This window comes from Aptenodytes patagonicus, chromosome 16, assembly GCF_965638725.1.
Source record: "Aptenodytes patagonicus chromosome 16, bAptPat1.pri.cur, whole genome shotgun sequence".
In the NCBI taxonomy this organism is placed as follows: Eukaryota; Metazoa; Chordata; class Aves; order Sphenisciformes; family Spheniscidae; genus Aptenodytes; species Aptenodytes patagonicus.
Genome location: NC_134964.1, coordinates 2,980,627 through 3,007,825, shown reverse-complemented (window position 1 = coordinate 3,007,825; position 27,199 = coordinate 2,980,627). Strand labels below are relative to the sequence as shown.

The window sequence follows — 27,199 nt, the reverse complement described above, 5'->3', positions numbered from 1 at the left end:
CCGCCCCCCTCCCCGCACACGCCCTCTTTCTCTCCCAAGATGGCGGCGGCCGGCGGCGGCCCCGTGCGGCTGCGGCTGCTCTTCGACTACCCGCCGCCGGGCAGCCCGGGCTGCGCGCTGTGCTGGCTGCTGCTGGAGCCCAGCCAGGTGCGCCTCGTCACCGACCTCGTCAGCCTCATCCGCCACAGGTTCGGCTTCAGCCGGCGGGCCCGCCTCAGCCTCTTCCTGGAGGGGGCGCTGCTGCCCCCCACCGAGAGCGCCCGACTCGTGAGGGACAACGACACGCTCCGGTACGGCGGGGGCTGCCCGGAGCGGGGCCCGAGCTCGGCCGCCGGCAGGAGAGGGGCTCCTCGGGGCTCTCAGACTGCGCGGCACCGGGGTTGGGGGGGGGGGGTGTCGCCTAGCAGGCTTGACACGCGGCCCCCCGCCGCGGGACACGGACGGGGCCTGTCGGTGCCCTCCCCGGGGAACCGGAGAGGAGACCTCGGGCCCTTCCCGCGGCTGCCCGTAGCCCAGCGGCTCCCTGGGTGGTGGAGCGGGAGCCGGGTGCTCGCGGGCACCGTTCCCCAAAGCCTGAGAAACCCCAGGATGTCTGAAAGGGGCTGGAGAGAGCCAAGGGCTTGGAAATCTCCTCCGGGATGGAAGGAGAGCGCTACCTCCGTCCCCGGGTGCTCCCACCCTGAGCACCTGCGCCGCCCTGAGCGGGTCTTGCAGCACCCGTGCCCTCGGGCGAGGGCTCAGGCTGTGAGCCTTGGTTTGGGCTAGCAACCCGTGCTCTGGAGACTGCTTTCTGAACTGTCCTGAAGTTCAGAACTGAACTTTCTGAGCAGGTGGAGCATCTCTGCTCCCAAAAGATGACCTTACCTGAGCTGCTAACATGTAGGAAAAAGGTGTTCGTTGTGCTGAACAGTAGCATTTGTTTGGTTTTTGGGTTTTTTTTTTGACAGAGTAAAATTGGAAGAGATAGTCGCAGATGATTATGAAGAGATAGATGATGGCTTCTCTTATACACCAAAAGAAAACAAAAAAAGGCGTAGACAAAAGCAGGAAGAAGAAGAATTCTCTAGGAATGAAGACAGGCATAAAAGGGAAAAGAAAAAGAATAAACATAATCCTGAGTATTCCTCTTGTAGGGAAGAGACCTCTGTAGATATTCGTGACTCTCAAAAAAGGTACAAGAAAAGAAAAAGAAAGGAAGAAGTTAGTGGAAGAAATAGACTCACAGAAGGTAAGGAAGAGAGCTCTACTGACCAATCTAAAAAGCTTAAAAAAATGGAGAGGGAGAAACAGTTGGCAACAAAAAAGAAGGATGAAAAGCAGATAAAGGCCACTGCAGCAAAGATGGCTTTAGAACAGGCAAATGAGAGCTTTTTTCTAAATTCTGGTAAAAATAACACCAAAAAAATCACAACGCAGTCCGGAAAAAAGAGGGTGGGAGCTTCAGATTCCTCCAGCACGTCATCTGACAGTGACAGCAGTGAATTAAACATAGAGCAAAATAAATCTTCCCATAAACCTGTAGTGGCAGCACTTCCCAAAGGCAAATCCCAAGCTGCTGCAAATTCTGATGTGAAAACTGTTGTTTCTAATAAAGTCACTGTAAAGTCTAACGCTGAAAATTCCACTAAGACTGCAAATAGTAAAAATGCTAAAAAATCCCAGTCCTCTAGTTCAGATTCTGACTCAAGTACAGAGGATGAGAAAGTGGCAACGGCACAAGACAGTACTGCAAAGGAAAAGTCACTGCCTGACAATGTGGCGGCTGTAAAAACCAGTACCACCAAGGCTCCCAAAGCAAAGACCTCCTCTTCAGAGTCTGATAGTTCAGATTCAGAAACACTTGTTATTAAAAAACCCGCAGCGAATGCTGGACCGAGTAATTCCGTAGTAAGAAACTGTACTAAACAGTTGCCAACCAGTATTCAAGGACCACTTGCCAGCCCAGGTCGTGGAAGGGGGCGTGGAACAGGAGAGGATAACTTCTGGAGAGGACCTAGGGGCCGTGGGTTTCGTGGGATGATGAGGGGCCAAGGCCGTGGGAGAGGAGCAAACCCTGGCTTCTTCTATAACTACAGCAGTGAAGGCCAGAAACAGAGGCAGTTAAATGAAGCTGCGACAAACACTTCTGTTCTTGTCCAGGTGAGTGACTTACGCAGTCATAGGTCACCTTTCTCTTGCAGCTTTAACTGTACAAAAAATGTGTAGGACGAGAGTAATAGATTAGTAGGATAAAGGTTGATCTTAACTTAGTAAATCTGATATTTACTGTATCATCTCCATTTAGCAGCCTGAGGAAGTGTTTATGAAACAACATTTAAGTGATTGTATTATATATCTCAAAACAAAGCACTCGGATGCATACCTTACTCTTCTCAGAACGTCTTACAATCCATACAGCATAAACATTGTCTTCTGTTTTTATTAATACAGTAATTAAATCAGTGCGTTTACCGTTTGTTTCACAGAATCCCGTGGAAGTCCCCAAGAGAGACTATAGTGTGTTACCTCTTCTAGCTTCCCCACCACAAGTGGGAGAAAGAATTGCCTTTAAGGTAAAGAACTTGTGAAATACTGAATGTTAGCGGGCTAAATTTGTTTCATTTGGGCCACTGTAAGTTTTGCAGGACATGCTACAGATAGTGTAGTCTTGACAACCAAAAGCTTACACTGAAGAACTTAATCTTACATTGTTCTGGGTCTGTTATCCTAGAAATATTAGAGTTGGGAAGTAGTCTTCATCCTACTTATTTGTTCTTTTTTAAAAATTTTGTTTCAAACTTAAGCAGATGGTTCAGCACCTAAAATGTCTTGTGTCTACTGATTGTAGGCATCTCTGAAAGCGTTCACTCGTCTCTTGCTGTCTTTCTAATCTAATAGTTTTCCCATACAACAGAAACTGTTACAGTTTTCTTTTTACAACAAAAGCATTTTTTAAAATTCTTTTGTTGTAAAGTCTGACTTTGATTTTTACAAAGGTTTGGAGCGTGTGCATAAGTTAAATGCATTTCTTTAGACTTCCTGTATTTGTATCACACAACGAAATGTTGTCTCTGCTGTCATTTCAGTGTGAATTTCCATGTACATCTGTACAATGACTCTCCTAACTAGCACACAAGTCAGTTCACAAATAATAGAATTTTCTGGTTGCACCTTCACAAAGTCTCTCTCTCTACCATGGGCATATTCTCAAGGTTTATGTTTAAATAAGAATGCCAGAAAGAAGCACGTTACCCCTCTCTTTCCAACGTGCAAGGAAAATCAGCATTAAAATTAGATGCTATAAAAGAAGAAAAAAATTCTCTATGTTGTTATTTGTCTCTATATCGTTTCTACAGTATTATTGCAAATCTTTCCATACAAATAATTACACTTCACTACACAATAAAAAAGTAAATGAAAATGAAATCACTGCAGTTGAGGAGGCTGGGATCCATCTCCCTGATCTCCTCTCACAGCCTGACCTGAACGTAAATCCTTTGGAGCAGCGAGTCCTGGAAGACTACCTGGGGCTGTGATAGGCATCAGGATCCAGGAGTGGGAGGCTTGGTTCTTGCACTTTCCTCTTGCTGAAGAAATGTGTTGGGTATAGGTGGCATCATCAAGGATCGGGAAAAGTTGTAATTTGTTATTTGTATTTCTTTCAACAGCGCTTGGAACTAACTGAAAATTACAGTCCTGAAGTTTCAGACTATAAGGTACTGTTTGTGTTTCCTTCCTTAATTCACTCACAAAACTATTGTAGGTGAGGTAAGGCTTAAATATTTTGAGGTTGTGCAGTATTTTTCTTCTCATCCACTTGACTCCGTGGGATATTCCTGGTGTAGCAGTAAAAGTGAAAACTCTGGAACCCAAAATAATTGAAAATTTGGAAGGTGTAGCAGTTATTTAAAAAAAAAACAAACCCGCAAGCATTATTAATGATCATTAATATTTTAGAGATGACAAAAAAATGCAGACCTTCAAGTAGAAAAATGTAGCTGTACTCAAGACCACTGCTGTTTGAAGTCAAGGCATATTCTTTAAACAGGTGCAAGTAAAATTTTGTAGCTACTTCAAATAACTTGGTTTCTGGGTAAGTCCTGATTTAAACTACAAGGATGGTGACAATGAATAACTTCCGTTTATTGATGCCAGTAACTGCAGATTGCCGAGCTTTAATACTTTGCAGATTTTATACATAGAGAAAAAATTGACAGATATACTTCTTCTTAACTGTGATCAAGTACCACGGTCGTCGTAGTGTGGAATAGTTATCCAGTGCTGAAGTATATCTTGTCTGATTCTTTTCTTGTTGCTTTATGAAGGAGGGGAAAATAATCAGTTGGAATGCTGATAAAAAACAGATCGAGCTTGAGATCCTTTCGTCATCGGCAGGACAATGTACGTACCGTGGGACACCAAATGCTTGTTGTCATGTGCATCACTTGGAAAACAGCTAGTCCAAGGCACACTTCATGTTTCAGGTGTATTTCCAATTTCCTTGGGTTCCTTCTCAACACATCCCTCCCCTCCTCACTCCCTCCCCAAAAAGTCTTATTTAAGTGGAGAAATTCTAACACTTGCTAATTATGTTGAAGATGCTCATAGGTATTTACAAAATAAAATTTGTCCAGTCAGCACGGGGAGTCAGTGACTCATCTCTACTGGGGTTTCATTTCCTGAAAAAAATAAAATTATTATATGGAATTACAGAGAAAATTTTAGATCATAATGCCGTTCTTTGCGACGTCAGTGAAGCCGCTGTCTTCAGCGGATGTGGAACTGAGTCCCTGCAATGACAAAGTGCACTTCAGACACCTGAAACTATGAATGTCTCTGAAATGGAATGTGTATTCTGCAGTCGCCATTTAAGCCAGAATTAATGAATCATCGTATGAGCATTTTTCTCAAATTTAGGCAGCATATTGTTGATTAACTTTTTCATGCATATAGTGAGATAATTACCTTAATTTTGGTGTGTAGTATTCAGTCCTAACTCAGATTTTTTTGGTTACAATTATGAACCCAAACACCCAACTCAAAAAAACCCCCAAACCCTGGTTTTGACTAGCTTGCTAAATATGGTAAACACTTAAACCTTTTTGCTTATAGTTAATGGAGTTGTTTGTTTGTTTTAAAGTTGCTAAAGAGCCAGGGAAATTCGATCTGGTTTACCAGTCTGCAGATGGCGCAGAACTGATAGAGTACGCTGTTCCTCAGGATACAAAGGTACGTGGGTGTCCTCTTTTGAAGCCTGTTACAAGTTTTGCATAGCTGATACCTGCCCGGCTTTACGGCTCCGTTGATCTCGGCGAGATTCCCTTTATAGTAATGCATCTGATTGAAACAAGTGAAAGCAAAAATAATTGTTCCTTTCTAGCAAGAATGTGCATGATTACAAGAGAAGAATCACTTCTTGCATGTTATTCAATTAACTAGATTCAAAAACAGTCATCAAACTGTGTAACTTTTTGTTTGGGCTAATAAAATAAACAATATCATGTCTAGGTAGAGTATCAGTTTTTACAAGGTTATTCATTCCGTGCACTGTTTTTCTCACCCAGGATGTCAGGCAGGTTGAGGGTCATTAAGAAGATCGATGAATCACAGGAAGGATCTGTGATCTTTGTTCAGTAGCGCTGTTCGAGTCTAGACAAAGCATCATGTAGGAGAAATTGCGTCTGCCTCTATAGCTTGTACATGCTAAGTACTGTCTGTATCTTTTTTTCAGATAACGGAGAGTTGGGATGCGCTGATAGAGCCAAGACTGATTGTTGAGTCTTCAGTTAACGGATCCAGCATTGAAAATGGAACAATCTAAGATGTGAACAAATGTAAATAATTGTATGGACTTGTTTTGTGAAATGCTGCCTTCTAGTGCTGGGGGCAGCAGATGCACTGGTGGAGATTTTTAATAAATGGTTTTAAAAAGAAACTATGCCAAAAGAAAAAGAATAACTTTTTTCTTAGTATATGTTTTTATGTAATACAGGAATACTTTGTTTATTATAGGAAGTCTGTAATACAGATCTGTGGTGTTTTGGTTTTTTTTAAATAGAAGCTTAATAATTTTTATATCCTACTGCTGCGAGCTGCGGAACTGGAATGGTTTGATCAAAAAGATAAAATACGACGTTGTACTGTCAGTAACTCCATTTAAATGTCTGGGTTTGGCTAGAGCCATGTAACTGCCATACAGAGGTAGCTTGCTGTAAGGATAATTAAAAACAACATTTAAAAATGAAATATAAATGTTGTTGAAGTGCACGTCTCTTCCTCTACAGCTGCAGGGCAGGATCCAAACGCCATGACCTTGCAGTTATTTACAGGGTTCACCTGAACGTGTCAAGAAAACCTTGTGGATTTCAAGCTTCTGTAATTTTGAGAGGCAGATAAATAGTATTGCTAACTGACAACTTTGCCTAGAACGAGTGGAATATGACATGAATCCCTGGCAAAATTGTGTCCCAGTGTGCTAATCGGTGTAGGCTCTGAAAACCCTGTTGTTTGTTTCTTTTAAAGCAAACCCTTTTGCCCTTTGAGTGCTGAAGTTTCTGTGCTGCCTTTCGTCTTTCCTTCCTCGTAGCAGAACGGGTCACCAGGTGGTGGCAAGGCGCTTCACTGACATCTCTGCTCATTACCACCTTTGAGGTAGCACCTCGTACCCATGTAGCCCTTGCATCTTGGCAAGTCTTACAATTTAAGATAATCCCTGTCCTGGGTAGTTGACTCTTAAACAGAAGACATGGAAAAAAACCCCAAGAAACGAACAAACTTAGATATAAACAAACACCTGAAAAATTGTACATTATGTTGTGTACTCTGACTAGTGCATGATTACATGAAAATATTGCACACCTTTGCATTATCCCTATTAAAATGTTTAAGGAATCATTTTTATATGAGTAAAACTGATTTGTGTATTGCGGTTCTCTTTAGTTGCCATTATTTTATGTTAAAATTTGTTTTTGAGAGAAATGGACAGTTGGGTTCATGCGTGGATATTCTTGCAAACGGGACAAAAAGAAAATTCCAGACACTCTAGCACAGTCATGCTGAGACAGCTGGGGTTAATGGAAAGATTTTTCTCTAAAGGAAATCGTTATTTTTGAATTCTTAAAACTGAAAAAACTAAATGCAAGTACTTCACAGCATTTTAGAGCAGGATTCACCTCTTGTCCCATCGCCTACAGCGCATTTTGGCTGCAAAGTAAATGGATACGGGGTCCCTCTGGCTGTGATGAACAGATGATGGTTGAAAACAAATACACCCCAGAGAGAGGATGTTTTGAAGATAAAATCTTGAGTTTTATTTACCCATTGTTACCAAGGTTGGGTGAAACTACTGTTTCAATGCACAGTTTAAATCAAATCAAGTAAATGCAGTCTGACGGAGCTGGCTGTCACACCCATACGCCTTCTCTTGACAGAGCCACACACAAGGTATCTCATAGCGGGGGAGCCGGGGCAGGGCTGGGGCACTAAATGGGTGAGAAATGAGGAATAGGACAGAATGTGCACGTGAATCCCGGAGGGAGCTGGTGACGCTCTGAACAAGCCCTTTTTGCTTGCTCTCCGTCCCTAGAGTTTCGGAGTCTCTGGCAAGCCCCTTTGCTGGGGCAGCCCCAGCTGCCAGTCACGGGGACTCCTTGCCACCCTCCTCTACGCAATTTAGCATTATGGGTGTGTTTAAAAATTCTGTTACAATTTTTTAACAAATTCTAGTCTCATGACTCAAAATGTGAGGATGTGTTTGAGCTAGCAAGCTACAGTCACGCGTGCACAACACGCTATAGGCCTACAGACAGGATGAGCACCTGCAGCTGGAGGCTGGCGGCCAGAAGCTGCTGAACGGATCTCAAAGACCTGAAAGTTTGCTGCTGTGACTACAGGCCTTGCAAAAATACATTGGGTAGCCGTCAGCTCTTTAGGAATGTGGGGTCATTTATAATTTTGATGGGAAAATCGTACCTACTTAAACCACTTCTTTGAATACTAAATCCAAAAAAGTAAAAGAGTATCAGAACACCTGTCTGGATGTTTGCTCAGCCACACGTACACAAAGAACAATTTATTCTGCTGTGCTTCTAACTTCCTGCTCAGACTCTGAGTGGCACTTTGAATCCGCAATATCTGGGCAAAGGGTTAGATTTAGTTCAGAACCACATGAAGAAGTTCTCAAGTAATTGCAAGCAAGCAGAATAGTAACTTCAGTAGCTATTTAAATGGTAAAATTCTTCAGTAATTTTTAATGTTAAATGTTGTTTTTTAGACAACAGGGGTGGTTGGGCTTACTCAAAACAGAATTTCAAGCCCTCTTTGACAATGGAGAACTTAAATTGTTCATCTGAGCTGTAAACATCCAGTGTTCTGCTCCAGAAGCAAAAGCTACAATTGTGAGGGTGTATATTTACACTTTATATCTGCATACCTTTGTCTCCATCAGTAGACACCAGGTGAGTGCTGCAGAAAATACAGTGAAGGTGTTGAGCCTTTGAAAGATGACGGTGGCTTAGTCCAGATAAGCCCAGGAAGAAGTGCTTCGTTCACCTATAGAAGAATAAGAAATGTAAACATTAACAGCTGCTCTTTGGGCCCATCTCTGGTAACACACACAACACAGCTCTGTAAGAACGTTCCTTTGCAGTCACTGTCAATCACCACTGAGGTACCCTCAGGTGCCCGCATCCCCTCTGACAGCAGTTACAAAGTCCCGATCTGCATATCCCAACGAAGCTGTAAATAAGCGGAGCCATGCCCATCTCCTAGAAACTCCCCCACCCTCGAGCAGATTACATCCTTGATCCTTGAATGTTCGCTCCTCCCTGCCAAAGCCACGGCAGCTCTGAATGCCTCCTGTTGTCCCTTCTGCACCATTACTAAGCAGTGAATCAGAGCCCATGACACACAACCCCTCCGTAGTTCCTCCTGAAGGAGTATTACGTGACTGGAGCAGATTATTGACGTAGGCAGAAGTCAACATTATCTGTATAACATAGGTTTACAATGACCATTCAGATTTAATTTAGTCTTCCAAAATAACTTGGCTAGGAATTTCTTTCAAAGCACTAATTCTATCAAACAAACCACCACTGCCTCTTTTGAGTGCTTTATACGACTCCTGAACATTTTTGGAAGTCTCTGAGAATTAATGCCAATGCAGAAACCTCACAATTCTCTGCTAATACTTTTTTAACGACATTAAAAGGAACATCAGCAGTTCTCCACACTAGGCGTCCTTTGGCCACTGGAAATGCAGTCGACAGCAGACGGCTTCTTCTGCTGCAGGCCACCAGGCTCTGTTTAAATTCTTGGGGAGGTCACAGACTTTGTGCCAGGCTGGTCCATTTCAGCCATGCTGCCAGTGTCAGTGGAGAAGTACGGAGGGCACGAAGGAAGTCCCTGGGACACCAGCAGACAGGGCAGAAGAAGGAGCAGGGAGAGGCCGCTGGGAGAATTCGGAGTCAAGTTAGTTAAGACAGGAGCGGTTGCACGCATTGCTATTCAGCATCCAATGTTTCTGTTAGAAACAGCAATTATTCCACAGTCAGACTGAGAAAAAAAAAAGAAAATTTGAGGAAGTACCTTCTGTTGAGATGGTTTCCACATTCACGGTGCAGCAACCTGTGTGCTTTAAAAACACCGGATCGACAACAGCTTATTTGACCTTCACCAACCGGGTTAACCGTAGCTCCGAGGAAAGCAGCCGGGGCTGGCGGCAGCTCGGCCCTGTGCCCGGTGGGAGTCGGGGTTCGCACGTTCGCTTGGCCTCAAGCACACGCTTGCGGGCAGCGGTGGACAAGGCAGGCAGCTGCCAGACTGCGCTGGAGCGTCCGGAGTTTTCTTTGTGTCTACTTTCGGGACGGGAACGGGGCAGCCGGGAGGCAGCGCTCCCCACGGCGGTGGGGCTGGCAGTCCGGGTGGGCGTTCGCATCCGAAATTATTCGCTTCGGTTTAGAAACCAAACCCGAGACCTCCCGGGCACAGCGGCGGCGACGGGCGACGCCGCATCGGCCTCCCCCGGCTCGGGACCTCCAGCGGGACGGGGGCACCGCGGGGCCGTTCTGCCTCCACCCGAGTCACGGCAGCCGCCCTCGCGCCTGCATCCACCCACGGCCCCGCGCGTGGAAGGCGGCTGAGCTCATCCCCCGGGGAAAGCGGCCCCGGGGGGAGATAGGCGGCCGCGCCCGGAGCGTCCCGGCCACGGCTCCCCCCGCCCCCGTCCCCGTCCCGCGGGGCAGAGCCGGGAGCAGCGCCCCGGCCCGGCCCGGCCCGCCCCGGGGCGAGAGGTGCCGCGGCCGCCGCCCCGCAGGCGGGCGGGTTCTGGGGCCGCCGCCCCTCCCGCCGGGGCGGGGACGGGCCGCGTAGATTCCCGGAAAGCCCCGGCCCGAGTTTCGTTTCTAGCGAGCTGGGGCAGCGGCAGCCGGGGCGATGGCGGCGATGGCCCGGTCGTCGTCGGAGCCGGGCCTGGCGGCGCTGGAGGAGGACCTGACCTGCTCCATCTGCCTCTGCGTCTTCAACAGCCCCGTGACGGTGCCCTGCGGGCACAACTTCTGCGCCTCCTGCCTGGAGCTCTCCTGGGCCGGGCTGTCGGGGAACTTCAGCTGCCCGCAGTGCCGGGCCACCTTCCCGGGCCGCCCGCAGCTGCGGAAGAACACGGTGCTGTGCCGGGTGGTGGAGCAGCTCCAGGGCTGCGCCGGGGCCGGGGCCGGGGCCGAGGAGGAGGAGGAGGAGGAGGAGGCGGCGGCGGCGGCGGCGGCGACGGGGTGCGGGGCGGAGGCGCTCCCCGTCTACTGCGACAGCTGCCTGCAGGCGCCCGCCGTGCAGACCTGCCTGACCTGCACCGCCTCCTTCTGCCCCGAGCACCTGCGGCCGCACCAGGACAGCCCCGCCTTCCGCGACCACCAGCTCTGCCCGCCCCTGCGCGACCTGCAGCAGCGCAAGTGCCCGCAGCACAACAAGATCTTCGAGTTCTTCTGCAGCCAGCACGGCAGCTGCATCTGCTCCCTCTGCCTCCTCGAGCACAAGCTGTGTCACACCAGCCCCCTGCAGCTGGCCAAAGCCAACGCCGAGGTGAGCGGCCGGGGCAAGGCGGGGGCGGCCGGCCCTGCCCGGGGCTGGAGCGCCCTCCGAGGGGCACCCCGGAGCTCCCCTTCGCTCCCCCGTGGCCTGGTGGGTCCCTGGGTGCTGGGGTCGTGGGCTGTGGAGTGCCTGGGGGAGGCTGGACCAAGGCCTGGACTGTAAATCTCGTGCCTGGCCTTGGCAAACTGTTACTCGCCCTCCAGCGTGCGCTCGAGCACGTCTTTAGAGTCGTTCCTTGCGTTTTCCTCCTCCAAGATTGTGCTCTGAGGGTCTGGGAGCTGCGGTGGGGTTGATAGCCAGCTGCTGTCGAGCTGGGCTGACCGGGGAGGCCTCCTGCCTCTGCGGGTGTCACCCCCAGCTCCGAGCCTCCTCTGCTGCTCACTGCACGGGGTTCACTGTGTGGCTTTACTGCAGGCTGACCAAGGGACTGTAGACAGACGTTGCCCTGTGTGTGTTCTTATGAAGCAAAGAATTATAAAAGTAGCCTAGGGAGAGCTTTAGCGTGTAGATAAAAGCCAGGAGCGGGTTCTGCGTGGAGTGGGAGGGAAGGAAACCTGGCTTTTGTATCTTACGGTGCAGCTGAAAATCTGAGGGTAGGTGAGTAAAGCATGCTTGAAAAGTTTAGGTGGCCAAACTCCCATCTGTTTGGCGAGCGTGTATACTGCTTGCCCTCAGAAGTCCTCCATGATTTAGCTTAGCAGCATCTTGAACTAAAGGAATAGGTAATTCACATCTGAGCAATAAAATTCTCAATTAAAATGAGAGGGGTCAACAGTAGCATTAACCTAGTGCCCAAAGTCCAACATAAAGTTTATTCTTAGCACTGGGAACTGCTGTGCTGATGAAAGCACTCAGTCCTTATCAAAAGAGTGAGTCAGCAGCGTGCATCTCGCTGTTGGGAGAGGTGGAGCTGTGGGGAGGGTGCCGGCTCCATGAGCCACCCATGTGCAGGAGAGTATTTTTACATCCTGTAAGGTTTAAGGAGAGTAGGTTTTAAATCGATAGTACTAAATGCTTACGATGGTTATTTAAAACTTTCTGTAAATACGATTCTTACTCCAGTAAGCATGACCTGAGAGCAGACATGGCAACTGCTGCTCTGAAATACTTTCTGATCTCTTCTGTTGCAGTCGACGCTGAAGAAGAAACTGATGGAACTGCATAATCAGAGTGAGAGAGCTGCTCGAGCAATGAACACTGTGAAAACAAACCAAAGCCAAGCTGCTGTAAGTGGGTAACTGTTCAAAATGCCGTCAGGTTGCTTGGCATACGCCGGCCACTGCGTGTTCTTGATGTACTGTGTTGTACTCTTGTGACAGAGCTGTAGCATTGAGATTGCATTGGCAGGAGAAGACGGAAGAATTGGGAAGGAACAGAAAAGAGGCGTTTTGGCAGAGCCAGGCAGCTCTGTGGGAGATGGAAGTAACGCAACCACCGTGCAATACCTGGACGTGCTGACACACCTGACCTGTAACAGGGCTCAAATCCGTCCTTTCCTGTTGCACCAGACGGTGCATAGCTGTGCAGCCCACGCTAAAGGATTAGTGAGCTGTAATGGCTGCACCAGTGCAGAAAGTTGGGATGTCTCTCCCCCATAAATTACCGCAACTAATCCTTGCTCTTAGCCGATGATTGGGGTTGCTGTTTGTGCTGATGGCTGGATCGGGTACCTCTTACTTGTACCATCCTTTCTGAACCGAGTGGTGGAGACCAAGAAACTGAAAAGCCGCCGGGGTAGCACTTCTGCGCTCCTCTGGAACATCTCTCGGAGGATCAGGAATTACTTTGTATTAACCAGAGATGCCACATCTCGGAGGCAGAAACAGCTACAGCCGTGCGAGTGGGTGTGCGGTGTCCAAGCTCGCAGTGGCACAGCCCTGTCCCAGTGCTGGTAACCACTAGATGGCACGGCTGGCCTGGCCTCTGCCCAGCAGCCCCCGCAACAGGGGTCTGGAGACTAACTGGCCTCATTTCTTGGGAGTAAATGAGTTTTCTTTCCAAACTACATAGAAATACATAGCTTTTCTATTGCCTGTTTCAAGTAATTGAAGCCTACATGTTCCTCAAAGGCTTGGGTTTTTCTTGTAGTAATAGTAAGCAGTACTTTGTCCACAAACTGTTCTTTTGAAACCAGTGTCTGTCTGTTCTTGTCTGCTCCAGGAGACAGCTTCCAGAAAGAAAGATCTGATCAGAAGTGAGTTTTCAGAAATTAAAGCTTTAATTGAAGAAAGAGAAAATCAGACCTTAAAAGTAATTGCAGATGAAGAAAAAAGAGTTTGCAATAAGTTTGATTATATTTACGGTGTTCTGGGAAGTAAGAAGAATGAAATTCAGTCTCTCAGAGATCAGATTGAGATGGCACTGACTGAAGGTGATGACATTCTGTTTTTGAAGGTAATATGTCCTTTAGATGCGAATCCAATTCTTTGTGTTTCTAGAATGCAGAGTCACAAAAACCTGCTGTGGTAGTCCTGCTCTCCAGACACTGTCAGTCAAATGATAATGCTGTCGTGTGCAAGAACCTGCTATAAAAGGATGTACTGATAAATACACAAATATCAATGAAAGAGTGCTGAAATGGTGTCTGGTAACTCCCCCCAGTTCAGCCTCTGCCACAAGCGGGGGGGCCAGTGAGAGAATTCATGTCATGAGGTGTTGCAGCTCCATGCTGTGACGCCATCTAGTAGATCTTTCTCACTGCTTCAGATATCAGTTGAGAATTAATGCATATGGGTTGCTGCTGAAATTTTGCCATGGGTCGTGTCTGACTGTAGCCTTTGCTCCTTTGAATTTGAGAGGAATGCACAAAATCCACCCCATTTAAAGTAGCTTGGTTGTATTTTTCTGTCTGCTACACAAGGTGGTCTGCATGAGATCTTCTGTTTCTCATTTCAGAGAGCAGCAGCCCTGCAACGAATGTCAACAAAAGACACTTTCGTCCCTGTAATTGAAATGGACCAGAACTTGATACATTCCACTTACCAGTCTGCCATTAACCTTAAAGATATTGTGAAACTTTCAGTGACTTCGTGTAGGGAAAAAAAAGCAGAAGGTACTGTGTCACTGGGAGAATTGGCATTTTCTACCTTGGTTTTGAGTTCAAATGAGGCATCTTCCCCCTCCAGTACAATTGTCATTAAAAAAAAATAGTGCAGCAAATACAGTTGGTTAATATAAATTGTCTTCCAACTTCTGTGGTCCTCCATTTCCAAAGAAAAATGCTATAATCTGGGCTAAACTAGGAGAAAAAGCATGCCAGTGTCTCTTGACTTTTATCTATACTTGGATAAGCTGATGAGTATCGTGATACTATGCCCTTCTGGCACAGCTCAGCCTTTATTCCTTACAGTAATTTATGTTTTTATTATGTAGCAGAGTTGGATGCAGTTAGGATGTGGATTTGAGGGGAGACATAAAACGCTTTTGAGTGATAGGACGATGGTTACCCAACTGTAAAGGTGCTGATCATGGAAATGTTGTAGAACAAAACCATACTTACCGGGTTAAGCAAAAGTATCTTTTGGACTGGGAATGGGTATCTTCTATGCAGTTTCCGTCTCTGCCGAGTATCGCTTAAGTTCTATTCACGTGACTGAAAAATAAGATTGAAAAATGTCCTTGCTCATGCATTACTGTTCCTGGCAATACAAACCATAATGTAAAATATTGCCATTGCAGCAAAACTAACACCTGGGAAAACTAAGCCCCCTCCAGCAGCTTTTCCAAATAAAACCTCTGTTGGGAAAAAGCCTCTGGGACCACGTAAGTACTAAACGTCATCCTCTCCTAACTGTGGTTTTACCATTAAATAAGAATTCAAGCAGTTACCCAAGAGCTGTTTGCTCTAGTGGTGATGCAGTCATTATCTGTAGTGAGCACCTTGGCATGGGAAAGGGAGGGCGTTTTGGGCTATTTGGTGGTGGATGCCTTTTTTGCTGCTGTAAAGCAGCAAAACTGCCCAGATACGGTGGTGCATTAGCCTCAGCGTGTGTGTGCACCTGTAGCGATGCCAGTGCAGGCTGTAAAGCAAAGCAGAGCCTCCCCGCCCTCTGGTTCTTGCAGGTTTTTTTTCACTTGTACTAAACATCTGTTGGTTTGTTTGATGGATTTGTATGTATTGAATCCTGCTTATGAGCTGTTCATGTTCTGTTTCTTCCCCCCCCACCCTGAAGAGCATATCCACAAAGAGAAAAACCTTCACCAGACTCAAGCCACTTTGCAGGTGGAGGCAGATACCAGTAAGTGGTGATTAACAGCAGCCTTACTCAAACATTTTGCTGACCATGTCTCACTTACAGTCTAAGGCTGGGGTGATGGAGACAGTCTTTGTAGCAGGTTATACTGGGGCCTTTCGGTGTTGTTTTGTCCAGATACTGGTATTAATGCGGCACTCCAGCCTGTTTGGAAGATCTTCCATATTATCTTTTTGAAGTAAATCCAAGTGTTAAGAAACTGCTTCTGTTACTTCCACGGAGCTCTTGACACATGGTCCTTTCCATTCACAAGTCCTGGGTGCGGAGCACTCAACAGGGTCTGTTGTGGATTGCTGGAGTCGAATGAACTTGTAGCTCCTGTTGCTGCACTGGAAGATCTGTTGTAAAAAGAAAAGGAATAGTCTATGTATGTGCCTCGTGGGAACAGGCTTATTACCACTTGCCCTAACATGCTGCATCCTGGAGCAGAGATGCAGCTCCTTCCAGGCTTATGATCCTGTGAAATAGGAAGCAAATAGTACGTTGTGCTTTATGTGTAGCTTTCCAGTATGGGTGTATTTGTACATGGTTTCAATGTGCTGGACTGTCAGCTTTAGCTACTGCTGCAGCTTCAGAAGAGCCATGATGATGGTGTTACAGCTGGCATAGTCTATCAGTGGCTTTTCAGTCTCAGTAGAACTCACAGTTCACTTTTTTTTTTTCTTTCCCCTCCAGAGGAGAAAAAGAAACCCGTTAAAGTTGGTGAGTCCAAACTTTCAGCATACTTATTCTAATTTTCATTGACTGCTCTTAGAAAGATAAGTAGATGGTCACTAGTGTTGGTGTATTAAGCAGAAGTTCACCTCTTGCTCTGAGAAGGCTCTTACTAGTCACTGTGAGAGCGATCAAGCACTGAAGGAGGTTGCCCAGAGACAACAGGGGATTTTCAAAACTTGACAAGACTGTGAGCAACCTGAGCTAATACTGAAGTTAACCCTGCGTGGAGCAGGAGGCTAAACCAGATAACCTCTAGAGGTCCACTCCATCCTGAGGGTGTCTGTGACTGTGTGTTAAGCATGCAGGGGTTCTTCCCAACTGGCCTAACTCTCTTTTCTTCTGTCGACACAGCACCAGCCACGGGAACGCCAAATGCTGCAGCTGCCGTTTCAACTAAAGAGCTTATTGACAGCTTTCTGAAGAAACCCAGAGAGGAGCTTTTGCAGTGTAAGATACCCAACGTTACACTACTTGAAGATGAACTTTCTGTGCTTACTGAACTGGTGTTATGTGTCCTCTGTAGTTATCTGACAAAAATACTTTTGAGGGGGTTTAGTTAGCTTAGTGGGTTATCAACTAGTTGTTACAAATGAAGGAAACTTTTGGAGGAAAAGGGGCAGGAGGCTTCTGCGTGGTTCTTTTGCCAGATGAATCAAATTTATTTTCAGTATTCATGTATCTTTATGAAGGTAAATGAAGTTTTCTCAGTAATGGCTTTGGTTTCCCCCAAAATGACTGCATTAGGGTAGCCTAGAAATACGATGTAATGCACTAGATTTTTCTTTGAAATGAAATGCAGGCTTTTATGCGAGCCCACGATGGCTTGCTTAAGATGCTATACCAGATGGTATACAACATGGTATACCTTTTGCTGCCAGATCAGCAATCCTCTTCTTCTGCCAACATGTATTTGGGTGGTGAAGGAATCCCATGGGAATGCAGGAAGGAAGGAAACTTGCCCTCCATTTGCCTGCTGTGTAACACAGAGCTGCAGCTGAGCCCAGCAGCTATTACTGTGACCCTAAGAACTGCCTGCCCTGTGGAGGAGAGCAGAGCAGGAAGAGAAACGTGCATAGGAACAAGTGCCTAGGCAGGACGGTATAAACAAAAATCCTTTGCTCTTCAGTACCTTCAAACGATTCATGTCATTGCAGATGCTGCTAACATCACGCTGGATTACAACACAGCTCATAACAAAGTGATTCTGTCTGAGAGGTATACCAGGATGTCTGTCTCAGACGTGCCCCTGAATTATAACTACCACCCTCAGCGCTTCACTGATTGTTCCCAAGTGCTGGGGTTCCAGTGCTTCAAGAGAGGCATCCACTACTGGGAAGTGGAACTGCAACAGAACAACTTCTGCGGCATTGGCATCTGCTACGGCAGCATGGACCGGCAGGGGCCAGAGAGCCGCCTGGGGAGGAACAGCAGTTCTTGGTGTATTGAGTGGTTTAATTCCAAAATATCATGCTGGCATAATGATGTTGAAAAGTGCTTACCCAATGTGAAGGCTACCAAGATTGGTGTGCTGCTCCACTGCGAGGGAGGGTTTGTGATTTTCATGGCTGTTGGGGAGAAGCATAACTTGATCTATAAATTCAAAACCCAGTTTACTGAAGCCTTGTACCCTGCCTTCTGGTTATTTTCCAGTGGCACTGTTCTCTCTCTCTGCCAAGTGAAACAGTAAGGTCTTGTATCTTAATTTAGTTTGCCTAAGTACTCACATGCAGATAATCAGTCCTGCAGCAGCTCTTTGTATGTGTTAGTCTAAGAAGTCTCGAAGATTGTTTGTCTGAGATGAAAATTACTAGCTCTTTTAAGCAGTTTGGGAAATCTGATTTTTTTTGGTCAGAATTGCTAAAGCCTTTAGATAGTGATTTAGTAAAACGTTGATGACGATCGATACTAAAAACTACAATGAAAGGTTTTGCAAAGACCTTGATTGTCCTTCTGAAAGCAAAGTTACGATATGAACCATTGTTAAATGTCTTCAGTAGCTGCTGTGGCTTCTGTGGTTTGCTGTAAAGGATCCCCAGAATTAACTTTCAGGTCTAAATGTGTTTCACAAGTAGCACTAACCCCTTTGAGAAAGAAACAGGAAGAATTCCTTGACAAATTAAGGTTCCAGGCTTTGAGGTAGGTCTCAGTGTTGCCTGTTTCTCTATACGCAGACTGTTGTCCATAGTCAGGATTTGCAATACACGTGTTCTCAGTGTATGACTCCATGAGATGGTACAGAATGAACTATTAAGCTCCGTAAGTTCAGGTCTTGTGATACCAACTTACAAAAGCCAATATGACAAATCTCATCAGAATGGAAAGGCAGAGGCTTTCAGAGTTGATGGATAAGAAATAGTGTCAGAATCACCAGGAAATAAATGACATTGACTCAGAGACTGGGAATACGCCAGAGAGTCTTCAGGAAGACATCCTGCAGAGCAGTGGTGTGCGCCCTGTAATAATATAGTTTGTGGGATGAAGCGTTCTGTCTCATGCTCTGACCCAGAACATGCTTCACATCTTCACACTGAAGGCTCTTCAGTGGTGGATTTCTTTTGTGTGTGTGCTGAGGAGTTCAGAGAGTGCATTTTTTGGCTTGCATAGGGAGCATAAACATGCTGTTCACTTAAAGCAGGGTCTGCTGTCATAAAGCTTTTCCTCTTCGTGAGGCGGGATATTCTCTGCTGGTGTATCTTTAGTTGTTCAGGTCGTAGAAACTGGATTTCCTACATGTTATTTGGACTCTGATTTGAGGAGTCTCAAGACACTGTGGACAGTACATAGAAAATGCCGCTTCCTCTCTGCATGAAGCCTGCAGGCAGACAGGTGAGTCTTTTGAAACATACAGGGAATTAGCATAAAGGAGAATATACTTCCATTCCCACTGGGATGGATTTTTAAATTATCCTGGTGGTCTTTGCTTTGGGTTGTGGTATGTCTTCAGAAGTCCTCACCACATACAGAGGAATCCATACTTCTGCATTTCTTACAACTTCAAAACAATCAGTAGGCAATCAAGGTATTTGGATCTCATAGTTATTGGGCCTGTATCTTGTTGATGCCTCTGGACTTACCATGCTAGCTCTGATTTCTTGAGGTAGCCCATGAAGAATAGGGAAGCTCACACGAGAGACTTCCTGGACTTTGATTTGTAAAATTCCCCCTTATGGGACTTGGTGAAATAAACCACAAAGCTACTACTGGCAGTTTAGAAGGAAGTGGTTAGAAGGCTCAAAGGAACCTCTGTGACTACATTTCACATTAGCCAAAGTGCTTTAGAGAGAGACTTGCAGGAATTCAGGCTTGGTGTCTCTATTGTTACTTGGTTTGTAAACTCTCAGTACTTTGTCAAGGATAGCATAAGTCTGATAAGACTCTTCCATGTCTTTGGCCAGAATAGGATATGGAATCGATGGCAGACCTAGAAGTGCCATGGCTGTCTTTGGAGTAGTTGTATTACCTCAAGGGTCTCAGCTTTCCAAAGCACAGTCAGCACTAAAACTACCAAACTAAGCAAAACACTTCAAAAGGCGTGGAAGAAGGACGTGTCCTGCTAGGAGCCAACAATAAATGCAAAACTTCCCCCCCCGCCCCCGCACTTCCAGTTTTTCAGCAGTGAGGGACAAGAGCAGTTTCCTCTGAGAAATCCTGTCCCTTCAGCTGCTTGGCTGTCATGCAGGGCTGCAGATCCACTCAGTAGGGTGCTGAAGGAGTACTCTGTCTCCTTGTTCATGAGAAAAAAAGCGCTCCGGCAGTTTGTGCAGTAGAGAAAGTCCACATTTTCTATTGCTTGCTGCTTGACTTTAAAGAGGTGTCAATGTTAACCTCTAAGCCTATGGGCTGCTTTAGCCATAGTCTGGAGTGATACTCAAGCAAAGTAAAGAGCAGCTTTTATTCTGCCACGTTGGACAAGGTGGGATTCTTTAAATGTGACATTGGTGTGTGACCAACAGTATGTAACACATAAGGTGTTCTGGATTACCACAGGCAGTGAAACAAGCCTGCCGCTGTACTCCTGATTCTCTTTTTTGTTTGTTTTCTTCTGTGCTATGAATGACTAGAAACGGTAGAACAAGTTTCTGTTAATTTGGAATGAAATGAGAAATGCATAACTGAATTGCTGCACTTCTGAAAACTTATTTTGGTTAGCTTCAGATATCTTGGATGTACCGAAACATTGGGGTAATATAACATTAGGAAAAAAATATTACTTACAGCGTGATAAATAATGGATCAAAAGCCTCTTCAGCACAACTGAAGTGTTTTTACTTGGCCAGTAACTATCAAAGCTGTACTGGTTTTAAACAAAACATAGATACAAGTATGTGTTTTAATTATACTTGTCTTTTTAATACTATAAAGAACCCAACTTATCCAGTCTAGAAAAAGAACTAATTTTGGTGTTAATAAAGCCATGAGGATGTGAAGTGATTTGCGTATTAATGTACAAGTGAGAGTATATGGAAAAATACTTGCCCGCTGAAAATAAACTAACCTGTTTAAATTTAATCTTTTCTTCAATGAAACACGTCATAAAATACTGCAGTTAGAAAAATAAATGCTTATGTAATTATAAACCTGTTGATTGTACCGATATATCAGCCACGTACTTCAGTATGTGTACCGTATGTTATTTCATATAGACCTGTCGGCTAGACATCCTTGTCAGGGCAATAGACACAGACTTTATGCCATCTGTTTTATGACCGCGCCTGTAACTGTTTTAGAAGTTGACTGTTGTTGATCTTTTCAGCTGTAAAGTGAATGAATTATGATAGCTTGAATTCAATAAACATTCATAGTAAACCCTAATTCTAAATGTTTTGCTCTGTGGTCAGAGCCGAAGCAAGTAGTACGGAAGGCAGAAATAAAGATGCCATAGCGTACAAATAACAGGTCTTTTACTGCGTAACTCACCGAGTTACGTGAGAACTGGGGAAGAGAGAAAAGGAGGAGAGCTGCATAGGCTGTGGTATCCTCCGGACTGGCAAATGCCATCCTGAACTACCTCCTTCACCTGAGCTACACACCCTTTACCAGTAACGCTGCATCCTAGCCGAGGATGAGGGGAACTTCCTATCCAGTAAACGAAACTGGAGACCTTTTCAGGTAAGCAAAAACATGGTCATCAGCTGGAGGAAGATGAACGACTAAGGACTCAGTATGTGCAATGGGATTGCTTTAAAAAGCTTTAGGTGATGTCCAGCATCTGCCAGCTTAAGTTACACCTGGAAGCAGCAATGGGTGACAATTCCTAATACTACTCGGTGAAATCAAACTAAAGGGCTTGTGGTTTGCAAGCTGCTGCCTCCCCACGTGGCCAGTGGAAAGCAGCTCAACAGGGAGCTGCTCTGGTGGCTTCAACAGACTTTTAAAAATTAGCCAAAACAAAGGCACCCACAAAACAAGTTAAAAATTGACTCTTCCGCTTAAAGTTCTCCAAGCGAATTAGGCTGATGAAGGTTTTGGGGAATAAACTCCCTGAGGAGTTCCCAGAGAGTCAGACAATGGTAGTACTTGATCAGCAGCGGCAGGTAGTACAAAAACTGGGGGGGGGGGGGGGGAATCCTCATCTTCACTAACCACTTGTGCCACGATGTCCCTGGGATTAAGAGGTTAATTAGGTCTGCCAGAGTTTGGCCTCAATTTCCAAAGAAAGACAAATAGATATTTTGAGCCTGCGTAAACTTGACTGTGACTACAGCCTGGGCCTTGAGCAAGTACCGAAACCCCAGAGAAGTCAGCATGCTCGTTACTCGTACAAGGTCTGTTTTCTGACTTGCTAACGCAATTTCCTGTTGATTTAGCTTTGCGATCACTTCTTCACAGCAAAAGGAACAACAGACTTGGACTCCACATCATATTCTCTGGGAACACATGTGAAAACGTTTATCAAGATGTTTCCTAATACTTGTTTCTCTTCCCAAAATAAAATTGTATTTGGCTAGTGTTTAACAGACCATGCTTCTACACCCAGTTCTCTGACTCCCTCCCATCTCTTTCCTGATTCCCTCCCAGCTGAGTGGCTGCTACTTCTCAAATAATCAGTATGTCAGCTAAAAACACGTCACGGTGTGGTTATTGTATGATTCCTATTCAAAGTTCATGTCATTTAGGCTTTCATTGGCAGCTATTTTGTCCCATTAAAAAGTTCAAGACAGCAATTTGTAAATCTTGCTCAGCCAAGTAGAACTGTGAAAAAAAGGAGTTATTTCAAAAGTCAATTAATTGTGGTCTATCAGAGTGCTCCTCATTCAGTTTTTTTTCCGGGCCTTGTCATGGGCTCACATCTGTCAGCCCTGTGTTTCCCAGGCTGCTATCAGATGCCATTACATTGAAAATAATGGGTTCATTCACACCATTTATTGGACTTTGTGTGGTAGACACATTTGTGTATCATTTTACGGTGTAACAACTCCATTTACATAAAATATAGGCAATTATGTGAGTCCAGCCAAAGCACTAAGGAAGGGTGGGAGGAGCCACCATTAAAATAATAAAAGCTAATTGAAAAGAGGCAGATAATTTAGGTGAAAATACCATCATGAGCAATTCTTGATCCTAAATTAGTTCAACGGAACTTTAAGGAAGCAAGTTAGTGGTATTTCGTCTGTGTTTGAAAAACATTAAGAAGTTTAATACAATGCAAGAAAAGAATTTGTACCTTTTACAGTACCTACGTTCCATTTTAAAAATCAAGTAGTTCTTGGTGGAGGAAGAAAGTTGTTTTTTTGCTTTAGGGTTAGGTTTTGCCCCCAGTTTAGAGAGAGTTTCCACATTTGTCTGTAAAGGAATGTTGTGCCTTAGAAGCCTGATCTTGCAAATCCTACGTTTATGCTCCTGACTGCAACAAGGTAATTTGTATATGGTTCCATTTATATGAAGTAGAAAACAAAGTTTTAGATCAAATTGTCAGCAACACTTTTCAATGAAGTGTAACAGTTTCTCTTTTGGAGTCAGGAGTATCATTCTCGCAAAAGTAAATCTCCTAGGATTCAAGTCAAGCATTCATTTTGCTTGAAACTGATACTCAGGCAGTTTGGCTATCCTTAATCCTGGCACTGTAATAGGTAAGTACATTGCAATTTTGCTGTAACTTCTCAAGTTCACAGTGAAGAGGGCTGTTGCTCTGTGGCATGCTGTAACGATTGGCCTGATGGCAGACCTGGAGCCCTATATTCCCTGTTGGCCCCCAATTCATTTCAGGTACTTGCCTATGGGTGACAGTGAGAGTATTCCTTTAACCAGTGAGCTATTATTTCCCTGAAGATAGAACAATGGCTTTCTCAAACATTACTAGGATTATATCCTGAGACAAAATTATAAATACGCTAAGTATGACTGTACTAATTACAGGAGCATGAATTACATATCTCTAAATTATCACTGCGGTGTACTGAAACCAAAACTCATCACTTCAAAATGAAGAAAAGCATTCAGAAAAACTGCAAATATTCTTAACTCTGACTCTCCATGGCTATTTTGGAAGCCTTGCTAGATTTCAACAGAATGAGATCAAGACCATTAAAAAGGGAGAAAAGATAGACTCTTGGTCAAGGACAGAAAAAGAGAAAAAAATTATTCCTCTTCCCATGTTGAAGTTAAGCATACAAACCCGTGCAGAATGAGCTCCTAGGAGAGGTGTTAAAACATGGGCTCTCTCACTGACAGCAGAAGGTGTTAGATACTTGAGTCAGTGGTAAAGCTCAGCATAAACCCCTGACTTCAAGACTTTGGCACACAGCTCCTATGCCTTCCCGCTAGAACTCTCAAGGTCTCTGAAAGCCACGACTTTGCCATTTCATACTGCGACAGAAGACTTATTGTCCTACTTTGTTACACGAACAGGGTTCTTACCCTTTTGTCTGAGACAAAAGTTGGACCTACAGTTCAGCGAAAAATATTGAAACATTTACCTTAAAAATAATAAGAGAATTGGAGAAAGGGAGTGAATGAGTCAAACCTCTAACAAAGGGAGTAAGCCTGTATTCGTGTAATTAATTTCCTATGGAATGGTGTGTTGAAAATTCAGTGCATTTGAAACTGCACAGAAAAGGCAAGGTATACATGAGGAAAAGACCAGCTGCATTCAAAAAGGGCCAAATCCACTCTGGTGGAAGCAGGCTAAACCTCATTCGAATCAGTCAAGAAGACTTAGCCCACAGCGTCTATTCACAAGCCTTTACTTCATGGTGTTGGTCCAGTCATTCAAAGACTCATTAGAAATTCTTGTGGCTCTTTTGTTTTTCAATGAACGGGGGAAACGTCCTATCCCTCTCGATTCTCTATCTACACATCAGGCACAAGTCCAGCAAAGAACAAATGATTCAGTGCATAAAGCGCCCTGCTGCTTTATGAAATGTTACAGATCAGAATGATTACGGGAAAGGCTTCACTTCCTTCCTGGAAGAGGCTGAAAGACTTCAGCTTGCAGTGCCGAAGGGGAAAGTGTTCAACATGCTTTCCTCAATAAAGATAATTCATTGGGTTGAATTCAACCACAGCAAAGAAAGAAGATCACTTGTTTGCTTGCAGTTGTTCACAAATATGTTTTGACTATAACTTAGGTCCCCCCTTCCCCATGCTAGGTCTAGCTCAAATCTTAAAGTTGGCACTAATGAGAGCTGGCACCCAAATTCCACCAAGAATTGTCTCTTATTGCCTCAATTCTCCATATGTGAAACAGTGATAGTATTTAATCCCTTCTGACCCAATTTTCCTGTATGTAGAGTTGGAGAAATTGATCCCCAAAGACTGGAAAAAAACCCATGAAGATGAACATGAAGATGCTTTTGGCATAATTTTTTTTTTTAGGTACTTATTCCCTGAATACATGAGCCACTGTGCTTTTGTAAGGCTGCCTGGCCCTATTTATCAGTCTTGAAAGGAGGAAAATCCACAGAATTTTTGAGAAACAATTGAATGAAAAGTTTTTCTAGTGCCATAAAAGATGCTTTCTCTTCTAGATGGTTCTTGACCATAGAATGACAAACTCCTGGGATGTGGAACTTCCTGTAATAGACCTCTGGAACCGTACTGATTACATCTCCTTTAGGATGTCTAGGGCTCTTGTGAAAAGTTTTATCATCTACGGAGTGAACAAGCAACAGAACAGGTCTTACATGGAAGATTGCTGCTTTATGGAAGATACTGACTTTAACCATTAAGCAAGAATTATGGTCAGCTGTAGCTTAAACCCCTTGTTGCTGTTCTTCACCTCTCTTACTCCCAGTCCACCTTCCTTTCATCAGAAATTGGCTTCATTTTTGCCAGTTTGAATGCTTCATGCCCTCAGTGCAATTGGTCTCTGCCCGCCCCTTTGCAAGGGGGGCAAATAAAGCAGTGAGGGTGAACTTGGGATACATTCAACGACACACATAATGAAGCAGTGGGCATTACAAACTGCTTGCATAATATGCTTTGTCTCTGTCTGTTCAACCTCTTGTTGTCTGATAAGACTAAAATGAGCACATAAATGCAACCGTTGGCTCCTATTATACATAAACTAACACAGCCAGTGCAAGGAAGATTATTCTCCTTCAGCTTTTATTCTACCGTGGCTAAAGAAGGGACCCTATGGTTCAGTTAGAAACTATGTGAGGTAAGATGCCAGGGGAAGAAACATTGCTGCTGCCCTCGAAAATAAGTACTTGGAAAACCACAATATCACCCTAGGCTGACAGAGCTTAAAACACCGGAAGACGAGATTAAAATGCCCTGACCTAACCACGGTTCCTTGCTGTGATAATGGCTGTCCACCTTGTCACACTAATAAAGTCACTGAAATTAAAGAGTGTATGACCTGATCTTATGTTACTCTTCCACTACTTTACTGCTCTTCCACTGACTCAAATTTTCCATCTTATCCCAACGGAAACACTAGCCGCTTTGCCCCACTGTTACTCAGGTCTGTATCTAAACATCATCAGTCTTGATGTTGGAAGAAATTTGGACCAAACGTAAACAGCAGTAGCACTACTGATTTTAGCACAGCAGGACTTTTTTCGAGTGTGGGCACTCTATACATTACATGTTTTCCCCAGAAAAGTCAGAATATTTGTTTAAAATCTGAAACAAGTGAAAACAAAAAGATTTTCTCCAAAAAAGCTTTTTACCCCACCACTTGGAAACATTCAGGTACCTCTACTAGTTACTGGTATCATGATAGTTACCTCAACTCTATACAATATAGGGAGATTACAGTCAAATAGAATTAATATATCCAACATCCATGATCTCTAGTAAGCTCTTCATTATTCTCACTGATTGCAAGGATTTCAGGTTGCTCATTGCAAGGCTGACAAGTCCGCACAGCTGTGGATTAAATCAGCAGATCACGTGTGTTTTTAAGTATGTTGTTTCACTTCACACCGGGTTATTTTAGTTTTTCAACCACTCATTCACTAAGCTACTTATTTGCTTTAAAAAGAACACATTATTTCAAAGGGATGATGCTCTACAAAAGCAAATATTAATTATGACATTAATGCTATAAGAAATGGCTAAGGCCCCTTGAAAAGGCAAAAACCCACACAAGTTTGACATATACAAAACAAGAAGAAATGCAGTACCTCTGATCTATACTAAAAGAATGTATTTTATCTCATATTTACAGGGCAAATACCAGCCAAAGAAGAGTACTCCATTTAAAATCTCAAATGTAGTATTGATCTCCAGCTCTCAAAACCCAAGTACTCGGATATCCCTGTACATCATCCAAAGCTTTACAACAGCCAGTTCGTTTAGGTCTTTCCTGCTGTGCACTAAACAATAACTAGAGCTAGTTGTGGGCCCAGCACTATGAGTACCAAATTTTACATTCTCACGCAGACAACGCTACAACCAAAACTTCTGATTATTTCAATGCATTTCCCAAACACCTTTTCTCATCCGGTAGTGATACAGTGTTAGTGTTCGTGTTAGCTAAAGTGCAGTATCCCTCATTGGCCTGTTTGCACGGGGAGCAAAATCAGATGCTGTCAACTGTGCAGAAATCAACAGAGCGCTGCAGAATTACATCAGCTGTGATTTTGCCCCAGAGGGTTAGTTAATCCCTCTGCTAAAATACAGAAGGCAAACAACCTGGCAAACCTGCCAATTGCCTGAAGGTTTAGTAATTACGGCTAAGACTATAGTTAGCATTCATTTAAAAAAAAAAAAAAAAAAAA

At 44.5% G+C, this 27,199-nt stretch overlaps 2 protein-coding genes and 2 long non-coding RNA genes across 4 annotated transcripts; 2 read left to right on the top strand and 2 right to left on the bottom strand.

Moving 5' to 3' along the window:
* Nucleotides 1–39: 39 nt before the first annotated feature.
* Nucleotides 40–6,873, top strand: COIL (coilin). The gene is made up of 7 exons (XM_076353627.1): nucleotides 40–290; nucleotides 948–2,139; nucleotides 2,466–2,552; nucleotides 3,648–3,695; nucleotides 4,305–4,380; nucleotides 5,120–5,208; nucleotides 5,711–6,873. Exons 1-7 carry the CDS (start codon nucleotides 40–42, stop codon nucleotides 5,798–5,800), a joined length of 1,833 nt encoding a protein of 610 aa, XP_076209742.1. The 3' UTR covers nucleotides 5,801–6,873.
* LOC143167784 (uncharacterized) lies at nucleotides 2,393–10,179 on the bottom strand. The gene is made up of 3 exons (XR_012996595.1): nucleotides 9,565–10,179; nucleotides 8,411–8,529; nucleotides 2,393–5,316 (listed from the first exon to the last, which is right to left on the bottom strand). It is a non-coding gene; the product is annotated as an uncharacterized LOC143167784 (long non-coding RNA).
* A 195-nt stretch (nucleotides 10,180–10,374) lies between these two features.
* Nucleotides 10,375–20,843, top strand: TRIM25 (tripartite motif containing 25). The gene is made up of 9 exons (XM_076353626.1): nucleotides 10,375–11,052; nucleotides 12,192–12,287; nucleotides 13,222–13,455; nucleotides 13,957–14,113; nucleotides 14,740–14,823; nucleotides 15,234–15,299; nucleotides 15,990–16,016; nucleotides 16,383–16,478; nucleotides 17,186–20,843. The coding sequence occupies exons 1-9, from the start codon at nucleotides 10,411–10,413 to the stop codon at nucleotides 17,716–17,718; spliced, it is 1,935 nt and encodes a 644-aa protein (XP_076209741.1). The 5' UTR covers nucleotides 10,375–10,410; the 3' UTR covers nucleotides 17,719–20,843.
* On the bottom strand, nucleotides 13,825–15,511 carry LOC143167785 (uncharacterized). Its single transcript, XR_012996596.1, has 3 exons — nucleotides 15,358–15,511; nucleotides 14,561–14,653; nucleotides 13,825–13,968 (listed from the first exon to the last, which is right to left on the bottom strand). It is a non-coding gene; the product is annotated as an uncharacterized LOC143167785 (long non-coding RNA).
* Nucleotides 20,844–27,199: the final 6,356 nt, after the last annotated feature.

Coding starts and splice junctions, on each gene's coding strand:
- COIL (XM_076353627.1), top strand. CDS start 40: ATGGCGGCGGCCGGCGGCGGCCCCGTGCGGCTGCGGCTGCTCTTCGAC. Junction 291..947: donor AGGGACAACGACACGCTCCG/GTACGGCGGGGG, acceptor TTTTTTTGACAG/AGTAAAATTGGAAGAGATAG. Junction 5,209..5,710: donor CTGTTCCTCAGGATACAAAG/GTACGTGGGTGT, acceptor TCTTTTTTTCAG/ATAACGGAGAGTTGGGATGC.
- TRIM25 (XM_076353626.1), top strand. CDS start 10,411: ATGGCGGCGATGGCCCGGTCGTCGTCGGAGCCGGGCCTGGCGGCGCTG. Junction 14,114..14,739: donor TAGGGAAAAAAAAGCAGAAG/GTACTGTGTCAC, acceptor TTGCCATTGCAG/CAAAACTAACACCTGGGAAA. Junction 16,017..16,382: donor AAAGAAACCCGTTAAAGTTG/GTGAGTCCAAAC, acceptor CTGTCGACACAG/CACCAGCCACGGGAACGCCA.